Raw genomic sequence first — 27,592 nt, 5'->3', positions numbered from 1 at the left:
GCGGGCCATTCCGGGAGAGGAAGGTAAGTAGGAGATATCTGTGATACTAGTGTATGGGGATAGCGGGCCATTCCGGGAGAGGAAGGTAAGCAGGAGATATCTGTGATACTAGTATATGGGGACAGCGGGCCATTTCCTGGGAGAGGAAGGTAAGCAGGAGATATCTGTGATACTAGTATATGGGGACAGCGGGCCATTTCCTGGGAGAGAAAGGTAAGCAGGAGATATCTGTGATACTAGTGTATGGGGACAGCGGGCCATTCCGGGAGAGGAAGGGAAGCAGGAGATATCTGTGACACTAGTGTATGGGGACAGCGGGCCATTCCTGGAGAGGAAGGTAAGCAGGAGATATCTGTGATAGTAGTGTATGGGTACAGCGGGCCATTCCGGGAGAGGAAGGGAAGCAGGAGATATCTGTGATACTAGTGTATGGGGACAGCGGCCATTCCGGGAGAGGAAGGTAAGTAGGAGATATCTGTGATACTAGTGTATGGGGACAGCGGGCTATCCCGGGAGAGGAGGGTAAGCAGGAGATATCTGTGATACTAGTGTATGGGGACAGCGGGCTATCCCGGGAGAGGAGGGTAAGCAGGAGATATCTGTGATACTAGTGTATGGGGACAGCAGCCATTCCGGGAGAGGAAGGTAAGCAGGAGATATCTGTGATACTAGTGTATGGGGACAGCGGGCCATTCCGGGAGAGGAAGGGAAGCAGGAGATATCTGTGATACTAGTGTATGGGGACAGCGGCCATTCCGGGAGAGGAAGGTAAGTAGGAGATATCTGTGATACTAGTGGATGGGGACAGCGGCTCATTCCGGGAGAGAAAGGTAAGCAGGAGATATCTGTGATAGTAGTGTATGGGTACAGCGGGCCATTCCGGGAGAGGAAGGTAAGCAAGAGATATCTGTGATACTAGTGTATGGGGACAGCGGGCCATTCCGGGAGAGGAAGGTAAGTAGGAGATATCTATGATACTAGTGTATGGGGACAGCGGGCCATTCCGGGAGAGGAAGGTAAGCAGGAGATATCTGTGATACTAGTATATGGGGACAGCGGCCATTCTGGGAGAGGAAGGTAAGCAGGAGATATCTGTGATACTAGTGTATGGGGACAGCGGCCATTCTGGGAGAGGAAGGTAAGCAGGAGATATCTGTGATACTAGTGTATGGGGACAGCGGCCATTCTGGGAGAGGAAGGTAAGCAGGAGATATCTGTGATACTAGTGTATGGGGACAGCGGCCATTCTGGGAGAGGAAGGTAAGCAGGAGATATCTGTGATACTAGTATATGGGGACAGCGGCCATTCCGGGAGAGGAAGGTAAGCAGGAGATATCTGTGATACTAGTGTATGGGGACAGCGGCCATTCCGGGAGAGGAAGGTAAGCAGGAGATATCTGTGATACTAGTATATGGGGACAGCCCGATAACTTAATTTTTACAATTGCAGGTGAGAATGTGCATTTTCACCTGCAATTGTAAAAATTAAGTGATGATGAATAGGCCCCATTATGTGAATACGCGTCTATGCCTAGGTGGATGAGCCCTGGGCGATCCTGTAGTTACATGCCTGGGAAGAGCGGATTGGCGGCACAGCTGCTGTGTAACTCCAGCAATTATTAGCTTTTCTGTCAGCTTCCCAGTTAATCAGATGCTTTGGGCAGCAGAATTCCCATTGAAATACTGTAAATTATTTGCTACAAGTCCGCTGACTGAGCATCTGACATAAGCAAACAGTCTGGTCTCGCCTGCACAATGTGCCAAGTCTGATACTTGCACTCTTAGTTTGTCATTATAACATTGGGGCTCTTCATTGAATTTTAACCCTTTCCTCCATTTCTAACTAGGCGCTACATGAACTTAAGAACAAGACGGCGGAGATCCCGTGCGTGGTAGGGGGGGAAGAGGTGTGGACCAAGGATGTCAGATACCAGGTTTCGGTAAGATTTGGAAAATATAGTGACAGATGTTTCTTTATGTTTTCAGACACAATTTCTGTTTTTCGGTGAAAGTTGAATCATCATCTTTAGTCACAGTTTAATCCCAACTCAGAACTGGCACATAGAGGGGTTCAATTAATTACCAGCGAAGGGTCTCCGTTGTCCTTGCAATGGTATTTCCATGTTATTGCCAGGTCCGCTACTCACGCCCCCTGCGCCTGGACTTGCACATTTTTGCTCGCAGCCATTAGGGTCTGCGAGTAATGATCCACGATCCAGAGTTACCGTAAGTGCGGCATATAGTCATTTGCGGCTAATTGAATCAACCCCATCGTGTTCTCCTCCACTGTCTCTCCCCAGCTGTATATATTTGCTGAAGGTGCCAATCAGCTGTTTCTCACTCCTCTAGGACGTGTGTAGTTAGCGGATGACTGCGCCATACATTGCAATTTTATAACATTTTGTTTTGCGGACTTGCAAAAATATGCTCATGCAACAGCCGCAGAATCATGTACTGAGACGCCCACTGGAGCCTTTGTAGCTGTTCACAACTGCGTACACATACTCCGAATCGGACGCAGATCGACTTTCTGAGTCTGTGGCCAGTGAGAATAGGGAACCGTGTTTCCTGCGTGCGGGATTGCAGATGCAGGATGTGACACGCCCACCAAACGCCTGCGTTTTTACCCGACACTCCCTGTTGCCCTCCTTAAACGCTCTCTACCTGTCAATCACACTGCGAATAAAGACTTGCAGCGTGCGAATATGGTAATGTACCTTGGCGCATGCGCAGTGGCAAAACAATCGCTCAATTTGCGAAAACATCAGCACAGCGCACATCTCTGAATCAGGGACATAAGTATTGATGACGTCCATTTCATATTTTTTCTCGAAACCATCATGATATTCTCATACATGTCTCCTCAGTGACTCTGGGGTAGACGTATCAACATTTCTAAAGGGATGTTGCCCATAGCAACCAATCAGCTCGCAGATATCATTTATCTAAAGCATGCTATGAAATGACAGCTAGAAGCTGATTGGCTCCTATGAGCAATGTCTCCACCTGTCCTGTGTAGAAGGATTTTTACATCTCCCCCTCTGGCTTTTGTATTACAAGCACTTGATGTAGGTGGGCCGGCGGGATTGGTCAGCCCCCCTGAAAAGACACAAATACAATGAAGTAGGCCCACACCACACACCTTTAATTCACACAAAGAAAGGCCGGTAGAATGTCAGCCCATAGGGCACCAACAATAGAAGCAATACTCACCGTGGTTTTGGGCTGATTAAGAAATATGTATTTTAGAAATGTATGAAAGGTATAGGCTAGAGCGTGTGTATATATAATGTACAGTACATACTGGGATAGTACTCAGATCATACTTTGAAGAAGTATTTGAACTTGGCCGGGTTCCCAGAGAGATCAGACCTGCGGCAATTCTGTGACATATGAGGACCAATGAGCGGGTAGAGTTATAATTAATGGCAGGATAGGCAAGCTTTATTATATTACAGCTGTGACTGAGCGTCTGTCTTTCCTAACCAATCGTTTTTTCATCTAATTTCAGCCTTTCAATCATTCACACAAAGTCGCTAAATACTGCTATGCGGACAAGGTGAGTAGCGAGCCGCTTCTGCGCTGCCTCATATGTTGGCGCTTTTCTGCGTCTCTGTACACTTTCTATGACTGCGGATAAGCAGGGCACGCTGATAATCGGGTGCTTGTGTCGCAGGACTTGCTCAATAGAGCCATCAATTCTGCGTTGTCCGCACGCAAGGAGTGGGACCTCAAACCGGTAGAGGATCGTGCTCAGGTTTTCTTCAAAGCAGCTGATCTTCTTAGCGGGCCCAGACGAGCGGAGATTCTGGCAAAGACCATGGTTGGACAGGTAAAAAGCCTCCGGCATTCTTAGCGACTGTAACAGCCAGGGTTTCTGTGTATGCGTGCAATGAATCATATAGGGGTCTAGTTACTAAGCAGTGTTAGGAGACAGAGTGAAAAGTGATAAGAAAGTGATAAGGTGCCAGCCAATCAGCTCCCAACTGTCATTTTTCAAACACCTGTGAGATGGCAGTTGGGAGCTGATTGGCTGGCACCTTATCACTTTCTTATCACTTTTCACTCTGTCTCCTAACACTGCTTAGTAAATAGACCCCACAGTGTGTCTAAGGCACCGGCCAGCAGGACAAGCACACCTCTACCAGCAGACAAGCGAGATGGGTCCGATTCCCCTATAGCAGACAGCAGGTACAAGTCTAACTGGGAGCAAAGACAATTGTACCATGTTCCACCACGCGGCAGGCGCCTGCACACGCCGGAGGCAGCCATTTTGCAGGTGTAAAGCAGCCAATCCATTCGGCCAGGAAGGAGTGACCTGAAGGAGGGATGACTGATGGCTCTATCTACTATCGCTATAGGGGTTTCAGCTCAATCCTAACTTTACATAAAAAAACAAGCAAACATTATAACAATAGTATAATAAAACCTTAGCCACAGTTTAGCAAACAGGGAATTTAGTTGTAGTTTGAGCTGCCCAATACACATTCGGACTTTGAAGTACCTGAAGTATCAAAGTGCAGCCAAATGTGTGGAAGAAAAATCGCTAATAAGTACTTAGGGCCTGATTCAGAGCCGCTCGTAAGTGGCCACTCGTTCGTTCCGAGCGATGTTTGCCCAACTGCGCATACGTACGGATCGTAATACGCATGCGCGAACCAGTCAGTGCGGCCGAAAATCGTTTGTTCGCTAAATAGCGAATGCCTGCTAATATGAGTGACAGGAGGAGGCGTATGTGGGTGGTAACAGGGGAAGGTGCTTGAAAACGGGGAGTGGAGATCCGAACGCAGGCGTGCTTAAAGGTCAAAACGGGCGATTTATGGGTGTGCATAATTAATACAGCAGCGTCATTGACCACGTCACTGGGTTATTTTATAGCCAGAACTGCTCGCAAATTTGTGGTAGGAAAAAACAACCACAAGAATAGCGAGCAGCTCATACCCTGGTCGATGTACTCGATTAATCTAATAAATAGCGGACATGACGTATGATGCGAGCGGCCAGGGGGCGTTTTTATAAAAAAAAACGACCGCATGTTTTGTTCGCTCGTTCAGACATAGAGGCGGCAACAGACCGCCAGGTGCGAACGGTTCATTTGAATAGCCACCCCCTTTTTCTGAACGAGCGAGCACTAATAGCGACCGGCTCCGAATCAGGCCATTAGTTACAACAGTAGTAGGAGGACAATGCTTTGCTCAGATGACAGGTAAAATCAATTTTTCATGAATTTAGGGGGTGCCTGCTCTGGGAGCCCCCACAAATGCGGACCTGATTTGCTCATAGTCATTCTACAGCGTGAACCAACCAATAATATTATGTTGCCCAGACCCCGCTGGAACCACGCCGGGAGGGGCTGCAATCTGGCTAGTGCTGTAAATCAGTTTCTCGAACGTGAAGATCCAGGTTCATCAGGAGACCCCCACAATCTGCAGAGAGGGGACTGGGGGAGGGACCCTCACAGTTCAGAGATGAATTTTTATAAACATTTGTGACCCGTGTAATTAACCTTCAGGGACTCCACATGTAGGACAGGGTCTCACAGCAATATGGCAGCTGCATGTGAGTAACAGAGCTGTACTGATTGTATAATATTCCAAAATGTTGCTTGGGGTGGGGGGTGAGCTGCACTTTATATCGTACACTGGATGACTGTGACAAATAAGTATCTATAGATCTACAGTGTGGCCATGGTTAACGTTTCCCTATTCAGAGCTGTCTGTAGCTCTAATAGGCAGACTGCCACCAAATTAGTGATATATTCAAGGCGTACGGTGAAGGTCCAGACCCCATTACATATTGTTTATTTCTTCCTTAGGGTAAAACTGTAATTCAGGCTGAAATAGACGCTGCTGCTGAGCTTATCGATTTCCTCCGATTTAATGCCAAGTATGCCCTGCAGCTACAACACGAGCAACTGATCAGTGTGCCCGCCAGCACCAACACCATGGTGTACCGGGGCCTGGAGGTAATGTAACACATTGGGGTGTGGCGGGGAGAAAACACAGCTGGCCTACTCTGGGTCTCCTCTAACTTACACGTGGGCCATGTGTGAGGTCCTCTAACAGGGGTGGGGATGGTTTAGCCATAACAATTATGGGGTAGGCAGCGGTAACCTATGCATGCTGCCTGTCACCATGCAGAACCAATTATCTTAATTGTAATGGAGAAGTTGTACTATATTGTCTTTATATATAGACCTGCCAGGGTGTGTGTGTGTGTGTCCACCATTGTGACCAGGTCTGCCCTGTCTCTGCGTTTACATAACTCGCGCCCACCCTCTGTCCTTGTTAGGGTTTCATCGCCGCAGTCTCTCCGTTTAACTTCACCGCTATTGGGGGGAACCTGGCAGGAGCCCCGGCCTTGATGGTAAGTGATTGCATGTTTACATTGCTTTACTGTAGGTAGCCCGGTAACTAATAAGGCCAGCACACAGAGAAACAAATGGTTTTATGTAAAAGTAATGCTGAAAATGTAGAGGCTCCAGAAACATGGGCAAAAGTGAAGATGTTTAACAAAGGTGGGATCTTGGGAGACACATTTTTCCTATGCTCACTAGACTTCCTGCCAGTAACTCTAGGAAAGAACACTAAAAGGTTGATTATAAAAAGAACAGTGCTTTGTAGGGAGGTAGACAATTAATTGTAAACTAGATAATTGTATATGAAATCACTTTACGCTCTTCAGCAAGCTTGAGCGAAGCTGCAGCAGGACGAGACGTTCCAGCAGTATTATTTAGGTGTCACTCCAGACCCTACAGCCTAGGTGAGCTGGGAGAAGCCTCAGCACTGGTAGTGCAGGACTGGTAGCCTCTGGAAGTGGGGGGGGGGGGGGCCCACCCACCGGCACCCCAATTGAGGCATCAGCCCTGCTCTTGAGTTAGCTTTCAGAGAGGGAACCCATGTTCCCTGGCACTGCGGGGGTGGGTCTGCTGCCTGTTTTATGAAAAAATATTATTTTTAAATTACACAGTAAAGGGGGAGGAGTCAAAGCTTTGCCCTCACTACACGGCCCAATCTGAGCACCCAGATAAGGTGTTACTGTCTCCAGTATAAATACAGACAGCAAAATGCAGATACACAATACATCCCTTATCCCAACAAAGAAGTAATGCAGACTTCCTGTGAGCCCCGTTACATAACTTACAGAAAACATCTCTAGTTAGATACAATTATATCAGATTAAAAGTCAGAGAAATATGCAGATGCCATACAGAAGTGATCAGAAACAATACTTGTAGTAATGTCGGTAGGTTCCCATACTGGAGGGCCCCACGTTATGTTGTCATTAGCTGGTTGGGTTTACAATCGTGCCCATTACCAGTCCGATTACTGTTATTTCTGATCCAGTCAGATGTGCTGGGAGCGTGTGGCATCAGGTCTCTGTACATCTAAGGTTACCATTACTGGGATAGATTACTAACTGTTGTACTGCCTGGGAAAATGCAACAGGTAAAATAGTATTTGTAATAGTTAATCCATCTACATAATCAATTATACCTTGATTTGAGGAGTAACGACCATAAAGTGCCACCCAGAAAAGAGATTGTGGATTTTATCATACTGTCTTTTCTAAGAACAAATGTCGCTGCGTCACCTACACCAGGTCCTCAGGACTCTCCCCTGTCTGTGCCCTGTTACATATTATAAAGTCCTGATATTTCTTATCTGGTGTAACGGAACAAATGTCACTGCGTCACCTACACCAGGTCCTCAGGACTCTCCCCTGTCTGTGTCCTGTTACATATTATATAGTCCTGATATTTCTTATCTGGTGTAACGGAACAAATGTCACTGCGTCACCTACACCAGGTCCTCAGGACTCTCCCCTGTCTGTGCCCTGTTACATATTATATAGTCCTGATATGTAACAGAACAAATGTCACTGCGTCACCTACACCAGGTCCTCAGGACTCTCCCCTGTCTGTGCCCTGTTACATATTATATAGTCCTGATATTTCTTATCTGGTGTAACGGAACAAATGTCACTGCGTCACCTACACCAGGTCCTCAGGACTCTCCCCTGTCTGTGCCCTGTTACATATTATATAGTCCTGATATGTAACGGAACAAATGTCACTGCGTCACCTACACCAGGTCCTCAGGACTCTCCCCTGTCTGTGCCCTGTTACATATTATATAGTCCTGATATTTCTTATCTGGTGTAACAGAACAAATGTCACTGCGTCACCTACACCAGGTCCTCAGGACTCTCCCCTGTCTGTGCCCTGTTACATATTATATAGTCCTGATATTTCTTATCTGGTGTAACGGAACAAATGTCACTGCGTCACCTACACCAGGTCCTCAGGACTCTCCCCTGTCTGTGCCCTGTTACATATTATATAGTCCTGATATGTAACAGAACAAATGTTACTGCGTCACCTACACCAGGTCCTCAGGACTCTCCCCTGTCTGTTCCCTGTTACATATTATATAGTCCTGATATTTCTTATCTGGTGTAACAGAACAAATGTCACTGCGTCACCTACACCAGGTCATCAGGACTCTCCCCTGTCTGTGCCCTGTTACATATTATATAGTCCTGATATTTCTTATCTGGTGTAACGGAACAAATGTCACTGCGTCACCTACACCAGGTCCTCAGGACTCTCCCCTGTCTGTGCCCTGTTACATATTATATAGTCCTGATATGTAACAGAACAAATGTTACTGCGTCACCTACACCAGGTCCTCAGGACTCTCCCCTGTCTGTGCCCTGTTACATATTATATAGTCCTGATATTTATTATCTGGTGTAACGGAACAAATGTCACTGCGTCACCTACACCAGGTCCTCAGGACTCTCCCCTGTCTGTGCCCTGTTACATATTATATAGTCCTGATATTTCTTATCTGGTGTAACAGAACAAATGTCACTGCGTCACCTACACCAGGTCCTCAGGACTCTCCCCTGTCTGTGCCCTGTTACATATTATATAGTCCTGATATTTCTTATCTGGTGTAACAGAACAAATGTCACTGCGTCACCTACACCAGGTCCTCAGGACTCTCCCCTGTCTGTGCCCTGTTACATATTATATAGTCCTGATATTTCTTATCTGGTGTAACGGAACAAATGTCACTGCGTCACCTACACCAGGTCCTCAGGACTATCCCCTGTCTGTGCCCTGTTACATATTATATAGTCCTGATATTTCTTATCTGGTGTAACGGAACAAATGTCACTGCGTCACCTACACCAGGTCCTCAGGACTCTCCCCTGTCTGTGCCCTGTTACATATTATATAGTCCTGATATGTAACAGAACAAATGTTACTGCGTCACCTACACCAGGTCCTCAGGACTCTCCCCTGTCTGTGCCCTGTTACATATTATATAGTCCTGATATTTATTATCTGGTGTAACGGAACAAATGTCACTGCGTCACCTACACCAGGTCCTCAGGACTCTCCCCTGTCTGTGCCCTGTTACATATTATATAGTCCTGATATTTCTTATCTGGTGTAACAGAACAAATGTCACTGCGTCACCTACACCAGGTCCTCAGGACTCTCCCCTGTCTGTGCCCTGTTACATATTATATAGTCCGGATATTTCTTATCTGGTGTAACAGAACAAATGTCACTGCGTCACCTACACCAGGTTCTCAGGACTCTCCCCTGTCTGAGCCCTGTTACATATTATATAGTCCTGATATGTAACAGAACAAATGTCACTGCGTCACCTACACCAGGTCCTCAGGACTCTCCCCTGTCTGTGCCCTGTTACATATATAGTCCTGATATTTCTTATCTGGTGTAACGGAACAAATGTCACTGCGTCACCTACACCAGGTTCTCAGGACTCTCCCCTGTCTGTGCCCTGTTACATATTATATAGTCCTGATATGTAACAGAACAAATGTCACTGCGTCACCTACACCAGGTCCTCAGGACTCTCCCCTGTCTGTGCCCTGTTACATATTATATAGTCCTGATATTTCTTATCTGGTGTAACGGAACAAATGTCGCTGCGTCACCTACACCAGGTCCTCAGGACTCTCCCCTGTCTGTGCCCTGTTACATATTATATAGTCCTGATATTTCTTATCTGGTGTAACGGAACAAATGTCACTGCGTCACCTACACCAGGTCCTCAGGACTCTCCCCTGTCTGTGTCCTATTACATATTATATTGTCCTGATATTTCTTATCTGGTGTAACAGAACAAATGTCACCGCGTCACCTACACCAGGTCCTCAGGACTCTCCCCTGTCTGTGCCCTGTTACATATTATATAGTCCTGATATTTCTTATCTGGTGTAACAGAACAAACGTCACTGCGTCACCTACACCAGGTCCTCAGGACTCTCCCCTGGCTGTGCCCTGTTACATATTATATAGTCCTGATATGTAACGGAACAAATGTCACTGCGTCACCTACACCAGGTCCTCAGGACTCTCCCCTGTCTGTGCCCTGTTACATATTATATAGTCCTGATATTTCTTATCTGGTGTAACAGAACAAATGTCACTGCGTCACCTACACCAGGTCCTCAGGACTCTCCCCTGTCTGTGCCCTGTTACATATTATATAGTCCTGATATTTCTTATCTGGTGTAACGGAACAAATGTCACTGCGTCACCTACACCAGGTCCTCAGGACTCTCCCCTGTCTGTGCCCTGTTACATATTATATAGTCCTGATATGTAACAGAACAAATGTTACTGCGTCACCTACACCAGGTCCTCAGGACTCTCCCCTGTCTGTGCCCTGTTACATATTATATAGTCCTGATATTTATTATCTGGTGTAACGGAACAAATGTCACTGCGTCACCTACACCAGGTCCTCAGGACTCTCCCCTGTCTGTGCCCTGTTACATATTATATAGTCCTGATATTTCTTATCTGGTGTAACAGAACAAATGTCACTGCGTCACTTACACCAGGTCCTCAGGACTCTCCCCTGTCTGTGCCCTGTTACATATTATATAGTCCTGATATTTCTTATCTGGTGTAACAGAACAAATGTCACTGCGTCACCTACACCAGGTTCTCAGGACTCTCCCCTGTCTGAGCCCTGTTACATATTATATAGTCCTGATATGTAACAGAACAAATGTCACTGCGTCACCTACACCAGGTCCTCAGGACTCTCCCCTGTCTGTGCCCTGTTACATATATAGTCCTGATATTTCTTATCTGGTGTAACGGAACAAATGTCACTGCGTCACCTACAACAGGTTCTCAGGACTCTCCCCTGTCTGTGCCCTGTTACATATTATATAGTCCTGATATGTAACAGAACAAATGTCACTGCGTCACCTACACCAGGTCCTCAGGACTCTCCCCTGTCTGTGCCCTGTTACATATTATATAGTCCTGATATTTCTTATCTGGTGTAACGGAACAAATGTCGCTGCGTCACCTACACCAGGTCCTCAGGACTCTCCCCTGTCTGTGCCCTGTTACATATTATATAGTCCTGATATTTCTTATCTGGTGTAACGGAACAAATGTCACTGCGTCACCTACACCAGGTCCTCAGGACTCTCCCCTGTCTGTGTCCTATTACATATTATATTGTCCTGATATTTCTTATCTGGTGTAACAGAACAAATGTCACCGCGTCACCTACACCAGGTCCTCAGGACTCTCCCCTGTCTGTGCCCTGTTACATATTATATAGTCCTGATATTTCTTATCTGGTGTAACAGAACAAACGTCACTGCGTCACCTACACCAGGTCCTCAGGACTCTCCCCTGGCTGTGCCCTGTTACATATTATATAGTCCTGATATTTCTTATCTGGTGTAACAGAACAAACGTCACTGCGTCACCTACACCAGGTCCTCAGGACTTTCCCCTGTCTGTGCCCTGTTACATATTATATAGTCCTGATATTTCTTATCTGGTGTAACGGAACAAATGTCACTGCGTCACCTACACCAGGTCCTCAGGACTCTCCCCTGTCTGTGCCCTGTTACATATTATATAGTCCTGATATGTAACAGAACAAATGTCACTGCGTCACCTACACCAGGTCCTCAGGACTCTCCCCTGTCTGTGCCCTGTTACATATTATATAGTCCTGATATTTCTTATCTGGTGTAACAGAACAAATGTTACTGCGTCACCTACACCAGGTCCTCAGGACTCACCCCTGTCTGTGCCCTGTTACATATTATATAGTCCTGATATTTCTTATCTGGTGTAACAGAACAAATGTCACTGTGTCACCTACACCAGGTCCTCAGGACTCTCCCCTGTCTGTGCCCTGTTACATATTATATAGTCCTGATGTTTCTTATCTGGTGTAACGGAACAAATGTCACTGCGTCACCTACACCAGGTCCTCAGGACTCTCCCCTGTCTGTGCCCTATTACATATTATATAGTCCTGATATGTAACAGAACAAATGTCACTGCGTCACCTACACCAGGTCCTCAGGACTCTCCCCTGTCTGTGTCCTATTACATATTATATTGTCCTGATATTTCTTATCTGGTGTAACAGAACAAATGTCACTGCGTCACCTACACCAGGTCCTCAGGACTCTCCCCTGTCTGTGCCCTATTACACATTATATAGTCCTGATATTTCTTATCTGGTGTAACAGAACCAATGTCACTGTGTCACCTACACCAGGTCCTCAGGACTCTCCCCTGTCTGTGCCCTGTTACATATTATATAGTCCTGATATTTCTTATCTGGTGTAACGGAACAAATGTCACTGCGTCACCTACACCAGGACCTCAGGACTCTCCCCTGTCTGTGCCCTGTTACATATTATATAGCCCTGATATTTCTTATCTGGTGTAACGGAACAAATGTCACTGCGTCACCTACACCAGGTCCTCAGGACTCTACCCTGTCTGTGCCCTGTTACATATTATATAGTCCTGATATTTCTTATCTGGTGTAACAGAACAAATGTCACTGTGTCACCTACACCAGGTTCTCAGGACTCTCCCCTGTCTGTGCCCTGTTACATATTATATAGTCCTGATATTTCCTATCTGGTGTAACAGAACAAATGTCACTGCGTCACCTACACCAGGTCCTCAGGACTCACCCCTGTCTGTGCCCTGTTACATATTATATAGTCCTGATATGTAACAGAACAAATGTCACTGCGTCACCTACACCGGGTTCTCAGGACTCTCACCTGTCTGTGCCCTGTTACATATTATATAGTCCTGATATTTCTTATCTGGTGTAACGGAACAAATGTCACTGCGTCACCTACACCAGGTCCTCAGGACTCTCCCCTGTCTGTGCCCTGTTACACATTATATAGTCCTGATATTTCTTATCTGGTGTAACAGAACAAATGTCACTGCGTCACCTACACCAGGTCCTCAGGACTCTCCCCTATCTGTGCCCTGTTACATATTATAGTCCTGATATTTCTTATCTGGTGTAACAGAACAAATGTCACTGCGTCACCTACACCAGGACCTCAGGACTCTCCCCTGTCTGTGCCCTGTTACATATTATATAGTCCTGATATTTCTTATCTGGTGTAACGGAACAAATGTCACTGCGTCACCTACACCAGGACCTCAGGACTCTCCCGTCTGTGCCCTGTTACATATTATATAGTCCTGATATTTCTTATCTGGTGTAACGGAACAAATGTCACTGCGTCACCTACACCAGGTTCTCAGGACTCTCCCCTGTCTGTGCCCTGTTACATATTATATAGTCCTGATATTTCTTATCTGGTGTAACAGAACAAACGTCACTGCGTCACCTACACCAGGTTCTCAGGACTCTCCCCTGTCTGTGCCCTGTTACATATTATATAGTCCTGATATTTCTTATCTGGTGTAACAGAACCAATGTCACTGTGTCACCTACACCAGGTCCTCAGGACTTTCCCCTGTCTGTGCCCTATTACATATTATATTATATAGTCCTGATATGTAACAGAACAAATGTCACTGCGTCACCTACACCAGGTCCTCAGGACTCTCCCCTGTCTGTGTCCTATTACATATTATATAGTCCTGATATTTCTTATCTGGTGTAACGGAACAAATGTCACTGCGTCACCTACACCAGGTTCTCAGGACTCTCCCCTGTCTGTGCCCTGTTACATATTATATAGTCCTGATATTTCTTATCTGGTGTAACAGAACAAATGTCACTGCGTCACCTACACCAGGTCCTCAGGACTCTCCCCTGTCTGTGCCCTGTTACATATTATATAGTCCTGATATTTCTTATCTGGTGTAACGGAACAAATGTCACTGCGTCACCTACACCAGGTCCTCAGGACTCTCCCCTGTCTGTGCCGCTGTTACATATTATATAGTCCTGATATTTCTTATCTGGTGTAATGGAACAAATGTCACTGCGTCACCTACACCAGGTCCTCAGGACTCTCCCCTGTCTGTGCCCTGTTACACATTATATAGTCCTGATATTTCTTATCTGGTGTAACAGAACAAATGTCACTGTGTCACCTACACCAGGTCCTCAGGACTCTCCCCTGTCTGTGCCCTGTTACATATTATATAGTCCTGATATGTAACAGAACAAATGTCACTGCGTCACCTACACCAGGTTCTCAGGACTCTCCCCTGTCTGTGCCCTGTTACATATTATGTAGTCCTGATATTTCTTATCTGGTGTAACAGAACAAATGTCACTGCGTCACCTACACCAGATCCTCAGGACTCTCCACTGTCTGTGCCCTGTTACATATTATATAGTCCTGATATGTAACAGAACAAATGTCACTGCGTCACCTACACCAGGTTCTCAGGACTCTCCCCTGTCTGTGCCCTGTTACATATTATATAGTCCTGATATTTCTTATCTGGTGTAACAGAACAAATGTCACTGCGTCACCTACACCAGGTCCTCAGGACTCTCCCCTGTCTGTGCCCTGTTACATATTATATAGTCCGGATATTTCTTATCTGGTGTAACAGAACAAATGTCACTGCGTCACCTACACCAGGTTCTCAGGACTCTCCCCTGTCTGAGCCCTGTTACATATTATATAGTCCTGATATGTAACAGAACAAATGTCACTGCGTCACCTACACCAGGTCCTCAGGACTCTCCCCTGTCTGTGCCCTGTTACATATATAGTCCTGATATTTCTTATCTGGTGTAACGGAACAAATGTCACTGCGTCACCTACACCAGGTTCTCAGGACTCTCCCCTGTCTGTGCCCTGTTACATATTATATAGTCCTGATATGTAACAGAACAAATGTCACTGCGTCACCTACACCAGGTCCTCAGGACTCTCCCCTGTCTGTGCCCTGTTACATATTATATAGTCCTGATATTTCTTATCTGGTGTAACGGAACAAATGTCGCTGCGTCACCTACACCAGGTCCTCAGGACTCTCCCCTGTCTGTGCCCTGTTACATATTATATAGTCCTGATATTTCTTATCTGGTGTAACGGAACAAATGTCACTGCGTCACCTACACCAGGTCCTCAGGACTCTCCCCTGTCTGTGTCCTATTACATATTATATTGTCCTGATATTTCTTATCTGGTGTAACAGAACAAATGTCACCGCGTCACCTACACCAGGTCCTCAGGACTCTCCCCTGTCTGTGCCCTGTTACATATTATATAGTCCTGATATTTCTTATCTGGTGTAACAGAACAAACGTCACTGCGTCACCTACACCAGGTCCTCAGGACTCTCCCCTGGCTGTGCCCTGTTACATATTATATAGTCCTGATATTTCTTATCTGGTGTAACGGAACAAATGTCACTGCGTCACCTACACCAGGTCCTCAGGACTCTCCCCTGTTTGTGCCCTGTTACATATTATATAGTCCTGATATTTCTTATCTGGTGTAACGGAACAAATGTCACTGCGTCACCTACACCAGGTCCTCAGGACTCTCCCCTGTCTGTGCCGCTGTTACATATTATATAGTCCTGATATGTAACGGAACAAATGTCACTGCGTCACCTACACCAGGTCCTCAGGACTCTCCCCTGTCTGTGCCCTGTTACATATTATATAGTCCTGATATTTCTTATCTGGTGTAACAGAACAAATGTCACTGCGTCACCTACACCAGGTCCTCAGGACTCTCCCCTGTCTGTGCCCTGTTACATATTATATAGTCCTGATATTTCTTATCTGGTGTAACGGAACAAATGTCACTGCGTCACCTACACCAGGTCCTCAGGACTCTCCCCTGTCTGTGCCCTGTTACATATTATATAGTCCTGATATGTAACAGAACAAATGTTACTACGTCACCTACACCAGGTCCTCAGGACTCTCCCCTGTCTGTGCCCTGTTACATATTATATAGTCCTGATATTTATTATCTGGTGTAACGGAACAAATGTCACTGCGTCACCTACACCAGGTCCTCAGGACTCTCCCCTGTCTGTGCCCTGTTACATATTATATAGTCCTGATATTTCTTATCTGGTGTAACAGAACAAATGTCACTGCGTCACTTACACCAGGTCCTCAGGACTCTCCCCTGTCTGTGCCCTGTTACATATTATATAGTCCTGATATTTCTTATCTGGTGTAACAGAACAAATGTCACTGCGTCACCTACACCAGGTTCTCAGGACTCTCCCCTGTCTGAGCCCTGTTACATATTATATAGTCCTGATATGTAACAGAACAAATGTCACTGCGTCACCTACACCAGGTCCTCAGGACTCTCCCCTGTCTGTGCCCTGTTACATATATAGTCCTGATATTTCTTATCTGGTGTAACGGAACAAATGTCACTGCGTCACCTACACCAGGTTCTCAGGACTCTCCCCTGTCTGTGCCCTGTTACATATTATATAGTCCTGATATGTAACAGAACAAATGTCACTGCGTCACCTACACCAGGTCCTCAGGACTCTCCCCTGTCTGTGCCCTGTTACATATTATATAGTCCTGATATTTCTTATCTGGTGTAACGGAACAAATGTCGCTGCGTCACCTACACCAGGTCCTCAGGACTCTCCCCTGTCTGTGCCCTGTTACATATTATATAGTCCTGATATTTCTTATCTGGTGTAACGGAACAAATGTCACAGCGTCACCTACACCAGGTCCTCAGGACTCTCCCCTGTCTGTGTCCTATTACATATTATATTGTCCTGATATTTCTTATCTGGTGTAACAGAACAAATGTCACCGCGTCACCTACACCAGGTCCTCAGGACTCTCCCCTGTCTGTGCCCTGTTACATATTATATAGTCCTGATATTTCTTATCTGGTGTAACAGAACAAACGTCACTGCGTCACCTACACCAGGTCCTCAGGACTCTCCCCTGGCTGTGCCCTGTTACATATTATATAGTCCTGATATTTCTTATCTGGTGTAACAGAACAAACGTCACTGCGTCACCTACACCAGGTCCTCAGGACTCTCCCCTGTCTGTGCCCTGTTACATATTATATAGTCCTGATATGTAACAGAACAAATGTCACTGCGTCACCTACACCAGGTCCTCAGGACTCTCCCCTGTCTGTGCCCTGTTACATATTATATAGTCCTGATATTTCTTATCTGGTGTAACAGAACAAATGTTACTGCGTCACCTACACCAGGTCCTCAGGACTCTCCCCTGTCTGTGCCCTGTTACATATTATATAGTCCTGATATTTCTTATCTGGTGTAACAGAACAAATGTCACTGTGTCACCTACACCAGGTCCTCAGGACTCTCCCCTGTCTGTGCCCTGTTACATATTATATAGTCCTGATGTTTCTTATCTGGTGTAACGGAACAAATGTCACTGCGTCACCTACACCAGGTCCTCAGGACTCTCCCCTGTCTGTGCCCTATTACATATTATATAGTCCTGATATGTAACAGAACAAATGTCACTGCGTCACCTACACCAGGTCCTCAGGACTCTCCCCTGTCTGTGTCCTATTACATATTATATTGTCCTGATATTTCTTATCTGGTGTAACAGAACAAATGTCACTGCGTCACCTACACCAGGTCCTCAGGACTCTCCCCTGTCTGTGCCCTATTACACATTATATAGTCCTGATATTTCTTATCTGGTGTAACAGAACCAATGTCACTGTGTCACCTACACCAGGTCCTCAGGACTCTCCCCTGTCTGTGCCCTGTTACATATTATATAGTCCTGATATTTCTTATCTGGTGTAACGGAACAAATGTCACTGCGTCACCTACACCAGGACCTCAGGACTCTCCCCTGTCTGTGCCCTGTTACATATTATATAGCCCTGATATTTCTTATCTGGTGTAACGGAACAAATGTCACTGCGTCACCTACACCAGGTCCTCAGGACTCTACCCTGTCTGTGCCCTGTTACATATTATATAGTCCTGATATTTCTTATCTGGTGTAACAGAACAAATGTCACTGTGTCACCTACACCAGGTTCTCAGGACTCTCCCCTGTCTGTGCCCTGTTACATATTATATAGTCCTGATATTTCCTATCTGGTGTAACAGAACAAATGTCACTGCGTCACCTACACCAGGTCCTCAGGACTCACCCCTGTCTGTGCCCTGTTACATATTATATAGTCCTGATATGTAACAGAACAAATGTCACTGTGTCACCTACACCAGGTTCTCAGGACTCTCCCCTGTCTGTGCCCTGTTACATATTATATAGTCCTGATATTTCTTATCTGGTGTAACAGAACAAACGTCACTGCGTCACCTACACCAGGTTCTCAGGACTCTCCCCTGTCTGTGCCCTGTTACATATTATATAGTCCTGATATTTCTTATCTGGTGTAACAGAACCAATGTCACTGTGTCACCTACACCAGGTCCTCAGGACTTTCCCCTGTCTGTGCCCTATTACATATTATATTATATAGTCCTGATATGTAACAGAACAAATGTCACTGCGTCACCTACACCAGGTCCTCAGGACTCTCCCCTGTCTGTGTCCTATTACATATTATATAGTCCTGATATTTCTTATCTGGTGTAACAGAACAAATGTCACTGCGTCACCTACACCAGGTCCTCAGGACTCTCCCCTGTCTGTGCCCTGTTACATATTATATAGTCCTGATATTTCTTATCTGGTGTAACGGAACAAATGTCACTGCGTCACCTACACCAGGTCCTCAGGACTCTCCCCTGTCTGTGCCGCTGTTACATATTATATAGTCCTGATATTTCTTATCTGGTGTAACGGAACAAATGTCACTGCGTCACCTACACCAGGTCCTCAGGACTCTCCCCTGTCTGTGCCCTGTTACACATTATATAGTCCTGATATTTCTTATCTGGTGTAACAGAACAAATGTCACTGTGTCACCTACACCAGGTCCTCAGGACTCTCCCCTGTCTGTGCCCTGTTACATATTATATAGTCCTGATATGTAACAGAACAAATGTCACTGCGTCACCTACACCAGGTTCTCAGGACTCTCCCCTGTCTGTGCCCTGTTACATATTATATAGTCCTGATATTTCTTATCTGGTGTAACAGAACAAATGTCACTGCGTCACCTACACCAGATCCTCAGGACTCTCCACTGTCTGTGCCCTGTTACATATTATATAGTCCTGATATGTAACAGAACAAATGTCACTGCGTCACCTACACCAGGTCCTCAGGACTTTCCCCTGTCTGTGCCCTGTTACATATTATAGTCCTGATATTTCTTATCTGGTGTAACAGAACAAATGTCACTGCGTCACCTACACCAGGTCCTCAGGACTCTCCCCTGTCTGTGTCCTGTTACATATTATATAGTCCTGATATTTCTTATCTGGTGTAACAGAACAAATGTCACTGCGTCACCTACATCAGGTCCTCAGGACTCTCCCCTGTCTGTGCCCTGTTACATATTATATAGTCCTGATATGTAACAGAACAAATGTCACTGCGTCACCTACACCAGGTACTCAGGACTCTCCCCTGTCTGTGCCCTGTTACATATTATATAGTCCTGATATTTCTTATCTGGTGTAACAGAACAAATGTCACTGCGTCACCTACACCAGGTCCTCAGGACTCTCCCCTGTCTGTGCCCTGTTACATATTATATAGTCCTGATATTTCTTATCTGGTGTAACAGAACAAACGTCACTGCGTCACCTACACCAGGTCCTCAGGACTCTCCCCTGTCTGTGCCCTGTTACATATTATATAGTCCTGATATTTCTTATCTGGTGTAACAGAACAAATGTCACTGCGTCACCTACACCAGGTCCTCAGGACTCTCCCCTGTCTGTGCCCTATTACACATTATATAGTCCTGATATTTCTTATCTGGTGTAACAGAACCAATGTCACTGTGTCACCTACACCAGGTCCTCAGGACTCTCCCCTGTCTGTGCCCTATTACATATTATATAGTCCTGATATGTAACAGAACAAATGTCACTGCGTCACCTACACCAGGTCCTCAGGACTCTCCCCTGTCTGTGCCCTGTTACATATTATATAGTCCTGATATTTATTATCTGGTGTAACGGAACAAATGTCACTGCGTCACCTACACCAGGTCCTCAGGACTCTCCCCTGTCTGTGCCCTGTTACATATTATATAGTCCTGATATTTCTTATCTGGTGTAACAGAACAAATGTCACTGCGTCACCTACACCAGGTCCTCAGGACTCTCCCCTGTCTGTGCCCTGTTACATATTATATAGTCCTGATATGTAACGGAACAAATGTCACTGCGTCACCTACACCAGGTCCTCAGGACTCTCCCCTGTCTGTGCCCTGTTACATATTATATAGTCCTGATATTTATTATCTGGTGTAACAGAACAAATGTCACTGCGTCACCTACACCAGGTCCTCAGGACTCTCCCCTGTCTGTGCCCTGTTACATATTATATAGTCCTGATATTTCTTATCTGGTGTAACGGAACAAATGTCACTGCGTCACCTACACCAGGTCCTCAGGACTCTCCCCTGTCTGTGCCCTGTTACATATTATATAGTCCTGATATTTCTTATCTGGTGTAACGGAACAAATGTCACTGCGTCACCTACACCAGGTCCTCAGGACTCTCCCCTGTCTGTGCCCTGTTACATATTATATAGTCCTGATATTTCTTATCTGGTGTAACAGAACAAATGTCACTGCGTCACCTACACCAGGTCCTCAGGACTCTCCCCTGTCTGTGCCCTATTACACATTATATAGTCCTGATATTTCTTATCTGGTGTAACAGAACCAATGTCACTGTGTCACCTACACCAGGTCCTCAGGACTCTCCCCTGTCTGTGCCCTGTTACATATTATATAGTCCTGATATGTAACAGAACAAATGTCACTGCGTCACCTACACCAGGTCCTCAGGACTCTCCCCCACCTCCCCATTATACATGGTATAATCCTGAACCAGCGTCTTATTAGTTGCACATATTTTATCTGCAGCGAAGGTAAAATCCCTTCCGATGGGAACGTTCACCTCATCCAGATAAATACAGGTTAGAGAGTGAGCGCAGTATGGGGGCCGGTAATTAGGCTCAGGTGTCTCTTTGAACTGTCTCCTGTCAGCAGCACAATGGATGTGTTTGGTTATTAAACAAAGTTATTTGCAGGTGCAGTGTCTAGCGCTCAGTTTATACGGAACATGTATCACCCTGAGATATATACAATAACTCCTTAATGCTCTCTCATCCTGTCCCTCACGGTCACATTTTACTATATCACATGCTTAGTTTACTATGTCTGTGTTACCAGCCTCTATGTATCCTATTCAGTGACATTTATATACTGATCCCATTATTCCCAATAGCAGGAGTGAGCAGGAAGCCTTATGTTTGGTGTCCAAGCTTGGCTGGGAGAGTCATACCTGTCTGTATAATAAATGCGGTATCTTATAGCTCACAGTTTTCCTAAATGATAGCTATATATATACAGTATATAATTTTAAAGTCACAATAATACTATAATTATAACAAATTGGTGCTATTATAAAGGTACGTATCACTAACTAAAGTAGAAACGTCAATGAAAGTCAATTAGAAAAGGCAAAATAAACTCTGAAGGCTGTAACGTAGCAGTTGTTAGTCCAGGTTCCTGTGATGCGAGACGTCATGTATTCCATTACTTTGCCAGTCTATTAGACCGCTGATCACAATGTGTCCTGTGCCAGGGTAACGTGGTCCTCTGGAAGCCCAGCGATACGGCTCTTTTGTCAAGTTACGCAGTGTTCAAGGTGATGCGGGAAGCCGGCCTTCCACCCAACATTATACAGTTTGTCCCGGCGGATGGCCCAGTCTTTGGCGATACGGTCACCAGTTCAGAGCACCTAAGTGGAATTAACTTTACGGGGAGCGTGCCGTAAGTATATGAAAAACATTGCACCAGGGGCAGGCCGTGTCTACGTCTCTGTGGCGCTCTGGAGGCAATAATCATTAGCAAAATCATTATTCTGGTTTTTCTTTTTTAAGACTGGCAGGTTCTGTTGTTTCCAAAAAGCACAGAATTAGGAATGCTCATTATATACAATTTAGCACGGTGTGGATACTAGCACCTCATTTTACAGAACATCCTGTCCAATATTAGATCAAATTGAAATACAAGAGATTTGCTCTTTTACTGCTAGAGGAAGGGGCCAGGAGCCGTGAAACGCGTCTAGTTTTACCTGTCAGTGGGAAACATTTTATGTTATGGATAGGTTTTATTTAATAAATTGCTCTCTATGTTTTTATGCCTATATGTTATTTTTTGATGCTGTATGATTCTTTATAAATTATACTCAGCTGCATTCTGACTGTCTGCTATAGTGATAACCTTTATTATTACATTAACATGTTTGTCAAGGACAGAACAGTAATGTACAGGTGGAGTCTCCCATATCCAAAATGCTTGGGACCAGGGGTATTTTGGATAACGGAATATTCCGTATTTTGGAATATTTTCATATCATAATGAAATATCTTGGGAATGGGACCCAAATATACACAGAAAGTATTTGTGTTATATACACCTTATACACACAGCCTGCAGGTCATTGTATACATTTTCTATAATTTTGTGGCTCAAACAAAGTTTGTGTACATACATGAAATTCATTTATGTTTCATATACACCTTATACACACAGTCTCAAGGTAACTTTATACAAATTTTTTAATAATTTGTGCCTTAGACAAAGTTTGTGTACATTGAACCATCAAAAAGCAAAAGTTTCACTATCTCAGTCATGCTAAAATTATTCCGTATTTCGGAATATTTGTATATGGGAGACTCAACCTGTATTATAAAAATGCCATTTATAAATACATTATTAAACATGTTTGGGTTATTCCTATATTATAAACCTGGTTATTTATTGTGAGGTTACCAGTCACACATTATTAATCTGCGCCCTTGTGGCTACTCACAGATACATACATACAGATGTTTCCTTATTCATTTGCCGCAGTAACTGTAAAAAGCCTGTCTTGGCGTGCCGGGTCACGTGACTCTACTAGCGCTTGGCATCTTCTTTGCATCTTTTCTTGCTGAAAATGCGTCTGTCGCAATGCGATGTGCCTAGGACGCATCGGGAGACTGTGCTGATTAATGTGATATGTGACACTTGTATATCCGAGTGTGACTGAGCCCCTGAATCTGTATACAAAGAGCTACAATGTAACGGCCACAGCTTTCTTCATTAAAATTTACGATGTGCTTCATATACAGACGCAGTTACACACAGATATAAAAGTGTCACATGTCAAATGTATCTGCACAGTCTGCTGGTGTGTTGTCGACACATCGCATGTTGTCTTAAACGCATTTTTGGCAAAAAAAGACACCCGATGCTAACAGAGTATCACAGGACCTGACCGCTTACTCATGCCAGGCAAGTCACCATGCATGGCGTATTGAGACTAGATGTATGAAGACACATCTATAGGTGCTTTTGATAGATGGGTAAGGAAAAGCATAGTTACAGCATTGTGTGACATCATTGTCCCTCCCAGATACATATGTAGGTTCTCTCTCTAGATGGGTAAGGGAATTCCTAGTTACAGCTCTGTGTGACATCATTGTGACCCCTCCCAGATACATACATAGGTGCTCTCTCTAGATGGGTGAGTAAGGGAATTCCTAGTTACAGCTCTGTGTGACATCATTGTGACCCCTCCCAGATACATACATAGGTGCTCTCTCTAGATGGGTGAGTAAGGGAATGCCTAGTTACAGCTCTGTGTGACGTCATTGTGACCCCTCCCAGATACATCCATAGGTGCTCTCTCTAGATGGGTGAGTAAGGGAATTCCTAGTTACAGCTCTGTGTGACGTCAATGTGGCCCCTCCCAGATACATACATAGGTGCTCTCTCTAGATGGGTTGAGTAAGGGAATTCCTAGTTACAGCTCTGTGTGACGTCATTGTGGCCTCTCCCAGATACATACATAGGTGCTCTCTCTAGATGGGTGAGTAAGGGAATGCATAGTTACAGCTCTGTGTGACGACATTGTGGCCCCTCCGAGATACATACATAGGTGCTCTCCCTAGATGGGTGAGTAAGGGAATTCCTAGTTACAGCTCTGTGTGACGTCATTGTGGCCCCTCCCAGATACATACATAGGTGCTCTCTCTAGATGGGTGCGTAAGGGAATTCCTAGTTACAGCTCTGTGTGATGTCATTGTGGCCCCTTCCAGATACATACATAGGTGCTCCCTCTAGATGGGTGAGTAAGGGAATTCCTAGGTACAGCTCTGTGTGACATCATTGTGGCCCCTCCCAGATACATACATAGGTGCTCTCTCTAGATGGGTGAGTAAGGGAATTCCTAGTTACAGCTCTGTGTGACGTCATTGTGGCCCCTCCCAGATACATACATAGGTGCTCTCTCTAGATGGGTGAGTAAGGGAATGCATAGTTACAGCTCTGTGTGACGACATTGTGGCCCCTCCCAAACACATACATAGGTGCTCTCTAGATGGGTGAGTAAGGGAATTCCTAGGTACAGCTCTGTGACATCATTGTTGCCCCTCCCAGATACATACATAGGTGCTCTCCCTAGATGGGCGAATAAGGGAATTCCTAGTTACAGCTCTGTGTGACATCATTGTGGCCCCTCCCAGATACATACATAGGTGCTCTCTCTAGATGGGTGAGTAAGGCAATTCCTAGTTACAGCTCTGTGTGACGACATTGTCCTTCCCAGATACATACATAGGTGCTCTCTCTAGATGGGTGAGTAAGGGAATGCATAGTTACAGCTCTGTGTGACAACATTGTGGCCCCTCCCAGATACATACATAGGTGCTCTCTCTAGATGGGTGAGTAAGGGAATTCCTAGTTACAGCTCTGTGTGACGTCATTGTGGCCCCTTCCAGATACATACATAGGTGCTCCCTCTAGATGGTTGAGTAAGGGAATTCCTAGGTACAGCTCTGTGTGACATCATTGTGGCCCCTCCCAGATACATACATAGGTGCTCTCCCTAGATGGGTGAGTAAGGGAATTCCTAGTTACAGCTCTGTGTGACATCATTGTGGCCCTTCCCAGATACATACATAGGTGCTCTCCCTAGATGGGTGAATAAGGGAATTCCTAGTTACAGCTCTGTGTGACGTCATTGTGGCCCCTCCCAGATATATACATAGGTGCTCTCTCTAGATGGGCGTGTAAGGGAATTCCTAGTTACAGCTCTGTGTGACGACATTGTCCTTCCCAGATACATACTGTGACACAGTTAGGTTAGGGGGTCCCTCTCCTGGGTAGAGGACTCCTTCCTTACACACAGACAGCAGCAGGGAAGCAGCACACCAGTCTGGATGCAAGTACAAGCTGGTCGGCGCCAGTCTTTATTGTACAATGTCAGAAATAACACAAAGAAAACATAAACGTAAATCCTAGCCGTGTCGGGGCACTAACTTCACAGGTAGTTCTCTCACTACCAGAACCTGGCAGGGCCTAATGCCCTCACCAGCAACAAAAGCACAGCACAACACTTACAAATAGGTTTTTCAAGTGTCTCTGAGCAAACTCCCTGCCTGCTCTCCCAGGTGAGACAATCAGCCCTCAACACACTAGGCTTATATTGGCCACTCTCAGGTGGAAAACTAACAAGCCTGTTACCAGGCTGCGAGAACCAAAACCTGGAGTGGCCGTGGGTGGAGCCCTCCCTCTCCTCTCACCCACAACCCCCAGGTCCCAAACCGGCTTTTCAAAAAGCCGAAACTCAAGCCTGCTACACTGCAGACTTTCTCCTGGGGATTTTAAACACATAGGACAGGAATCTGGGATAAATGTCCCTGTCACAGACCACTTTACCAGTGATCCTATGACATATCCCCCCCCTTTGTTTCGACCTATGGGGCGGAACAACTGAAGCCCCCAAATAATGAACGCGTGACAACGCGTCTGCTTTAAACAACAGGCCCCCTGGCCTGTGTTCCACTGAAAATTTAAAAGTTTTGTAACGCCAAGAACCATCTCGTATTACTGTCCTTACTTTCGGACATCCACTTTATGGCCAACGCCTCCTTCTCCACTGTGGCATTGGGTAGGCATCGAATTCTGAAACACTGTTCAACCTTCGGAAGTCATTGCAGAAACGCACACTCCCGTCGGGCTTTGGAATCAACACAATGGGACTTGACCATTCACTATGTGATACTTCAATAACCCCTAACTCTAGCATACTTTTAATTTCTTTCAACACCGATGCTCTTGGTGCTTTTGGTAACCTATAGGGCTTTAGATTAACTTTAACCCCTGGGTCAGTGATGATGTCATGTTTAACGACCGAGGTTTTCCCAGGTACGTCAGAGAACAGCACCCTATTTCTGACCAGAAACTCCTTGACCTCTCGTTGTTGAATTGCCGACAGGGTTTTTGCCACTGTCACTTCGGGAACTAAGGGCCCGGGATTTACTGTAGGGACTCGGACGGCCGACAGTACCGTTCTATCTTTCCAGGGCTTTAACAGATTTATATGGTATATCTGTTCCGGCTTTCTTTTCCCCGGCTGGTAAACTTTGTAATTGACCTGTCCCACTCTTTCTAAGATTTCAAAGGGCCCTTGCCATTTAGCCAAAAGTTTATTTTCCACAGTGGGAACCAACACTAACACTCTGTCCACAGGAGCAAAGCTGCGTAACCGAGTATAACGGTTGTATACCCTCTGCTGTGCCTGTTGAGCCTGTTTCAGGTGCTCTCTCACTATCGGCACCTCTATAATAGGCAATGGAACTATTAGTTGTTCCACAACATCTTCCCCCTTCTTAGTCACCTGATATAACAAATCCTGACACATTACCATGTGGGGATAGGAAAAAGGACTATCAGGGTCTATGGGTTTACCATCAACTACTTTTACATTCTCCCTAGCTTTTACCAAAGTAGGGTCATTCAACTGCTCCACGGCAAAGACCTCTCTTCTGACCTCTAAGTCAGGCAGACGATCAACTGGCCCAACAACACTTCCCACCTCAATGGGAGGCACATCAGTTGGCGGGCCACCGTCACGCTCCGCATTCTCTAGTTCGCCAATCATAGTAGAAAAAGGGAATAACTCTGACTCAGAAGAAACTCCCTCCTCCACTACATCGACAACCTTCTCAAATGGATCGGGGTTGTTCACTTCTGGAACAAAACGGCTTTCCCACAATTTCCAGAAGTGAGCAAAGTCTCTCCCCAATATTGCATCGCACATCAGACCATGCACCAAACCCACAGAAACTATAGCAGAACCACATGGTGTCTCGATGTTCACCTCGG

General features: G+C 45.5%; 1 protein-coding gene across 1 annotated transcript in view; it reads left to right on the top strand.

Moving 5' to 3' along the window:
* The window catches only part of ALDH4A1 (aldehyde dehydrogenase 4 family member A1), a 56,066-nt gene that overhangs the window by 9,332 nt on the left and 19,142 nt on the right, over positions 1–27,592 (top strand). The window contains exons 3-8 of the mRNA XM_088466271.1: positions 1,848–1,940; positions 3,512–3,559; positions 3,677–3,832; positions 5,816–5,965; positions 6,292–6,366; positions 22,020–22,207. Of these exons, the coding sequence (XP_088322397.1) occupies positions 1,848–1,940; positions 3,512–3,559; positions 3,677–3,832; positions 5,816–5,965; positions 6,292–6,366; positions 22,020–22,207 (710 nt within the window). The remainder of the gene's footprint in view (positions 1–1,847; positions 1,941–3,511; positions 3,560–3,676; positions 3,833–5,815; positions 5,966–6,291; positions 6,367–22,019; positions 22,208–27,592) is intronic.

The sequence above is a fragment of the Taudactylus pleione genome, unplaced genomic scaffold (assembly GCF_031769625.1).
Source record: "Taudactylus pleione unplaced genomic scaffold, aTauple2 ptg002751l, whole genome shotgun sequence".
Taxonomy (NCBI): Eukaryota; Metazoa; Chordata; class Amphibia; order Anura; family Myobatrachidae; genus Taudactylus; species Taudactylus pleione.
The sequence above is the reverse complement of the archived record's forward strand: the minus strand, read 5'-3'. Positions and strand labels throughout refer to the sequence as shown.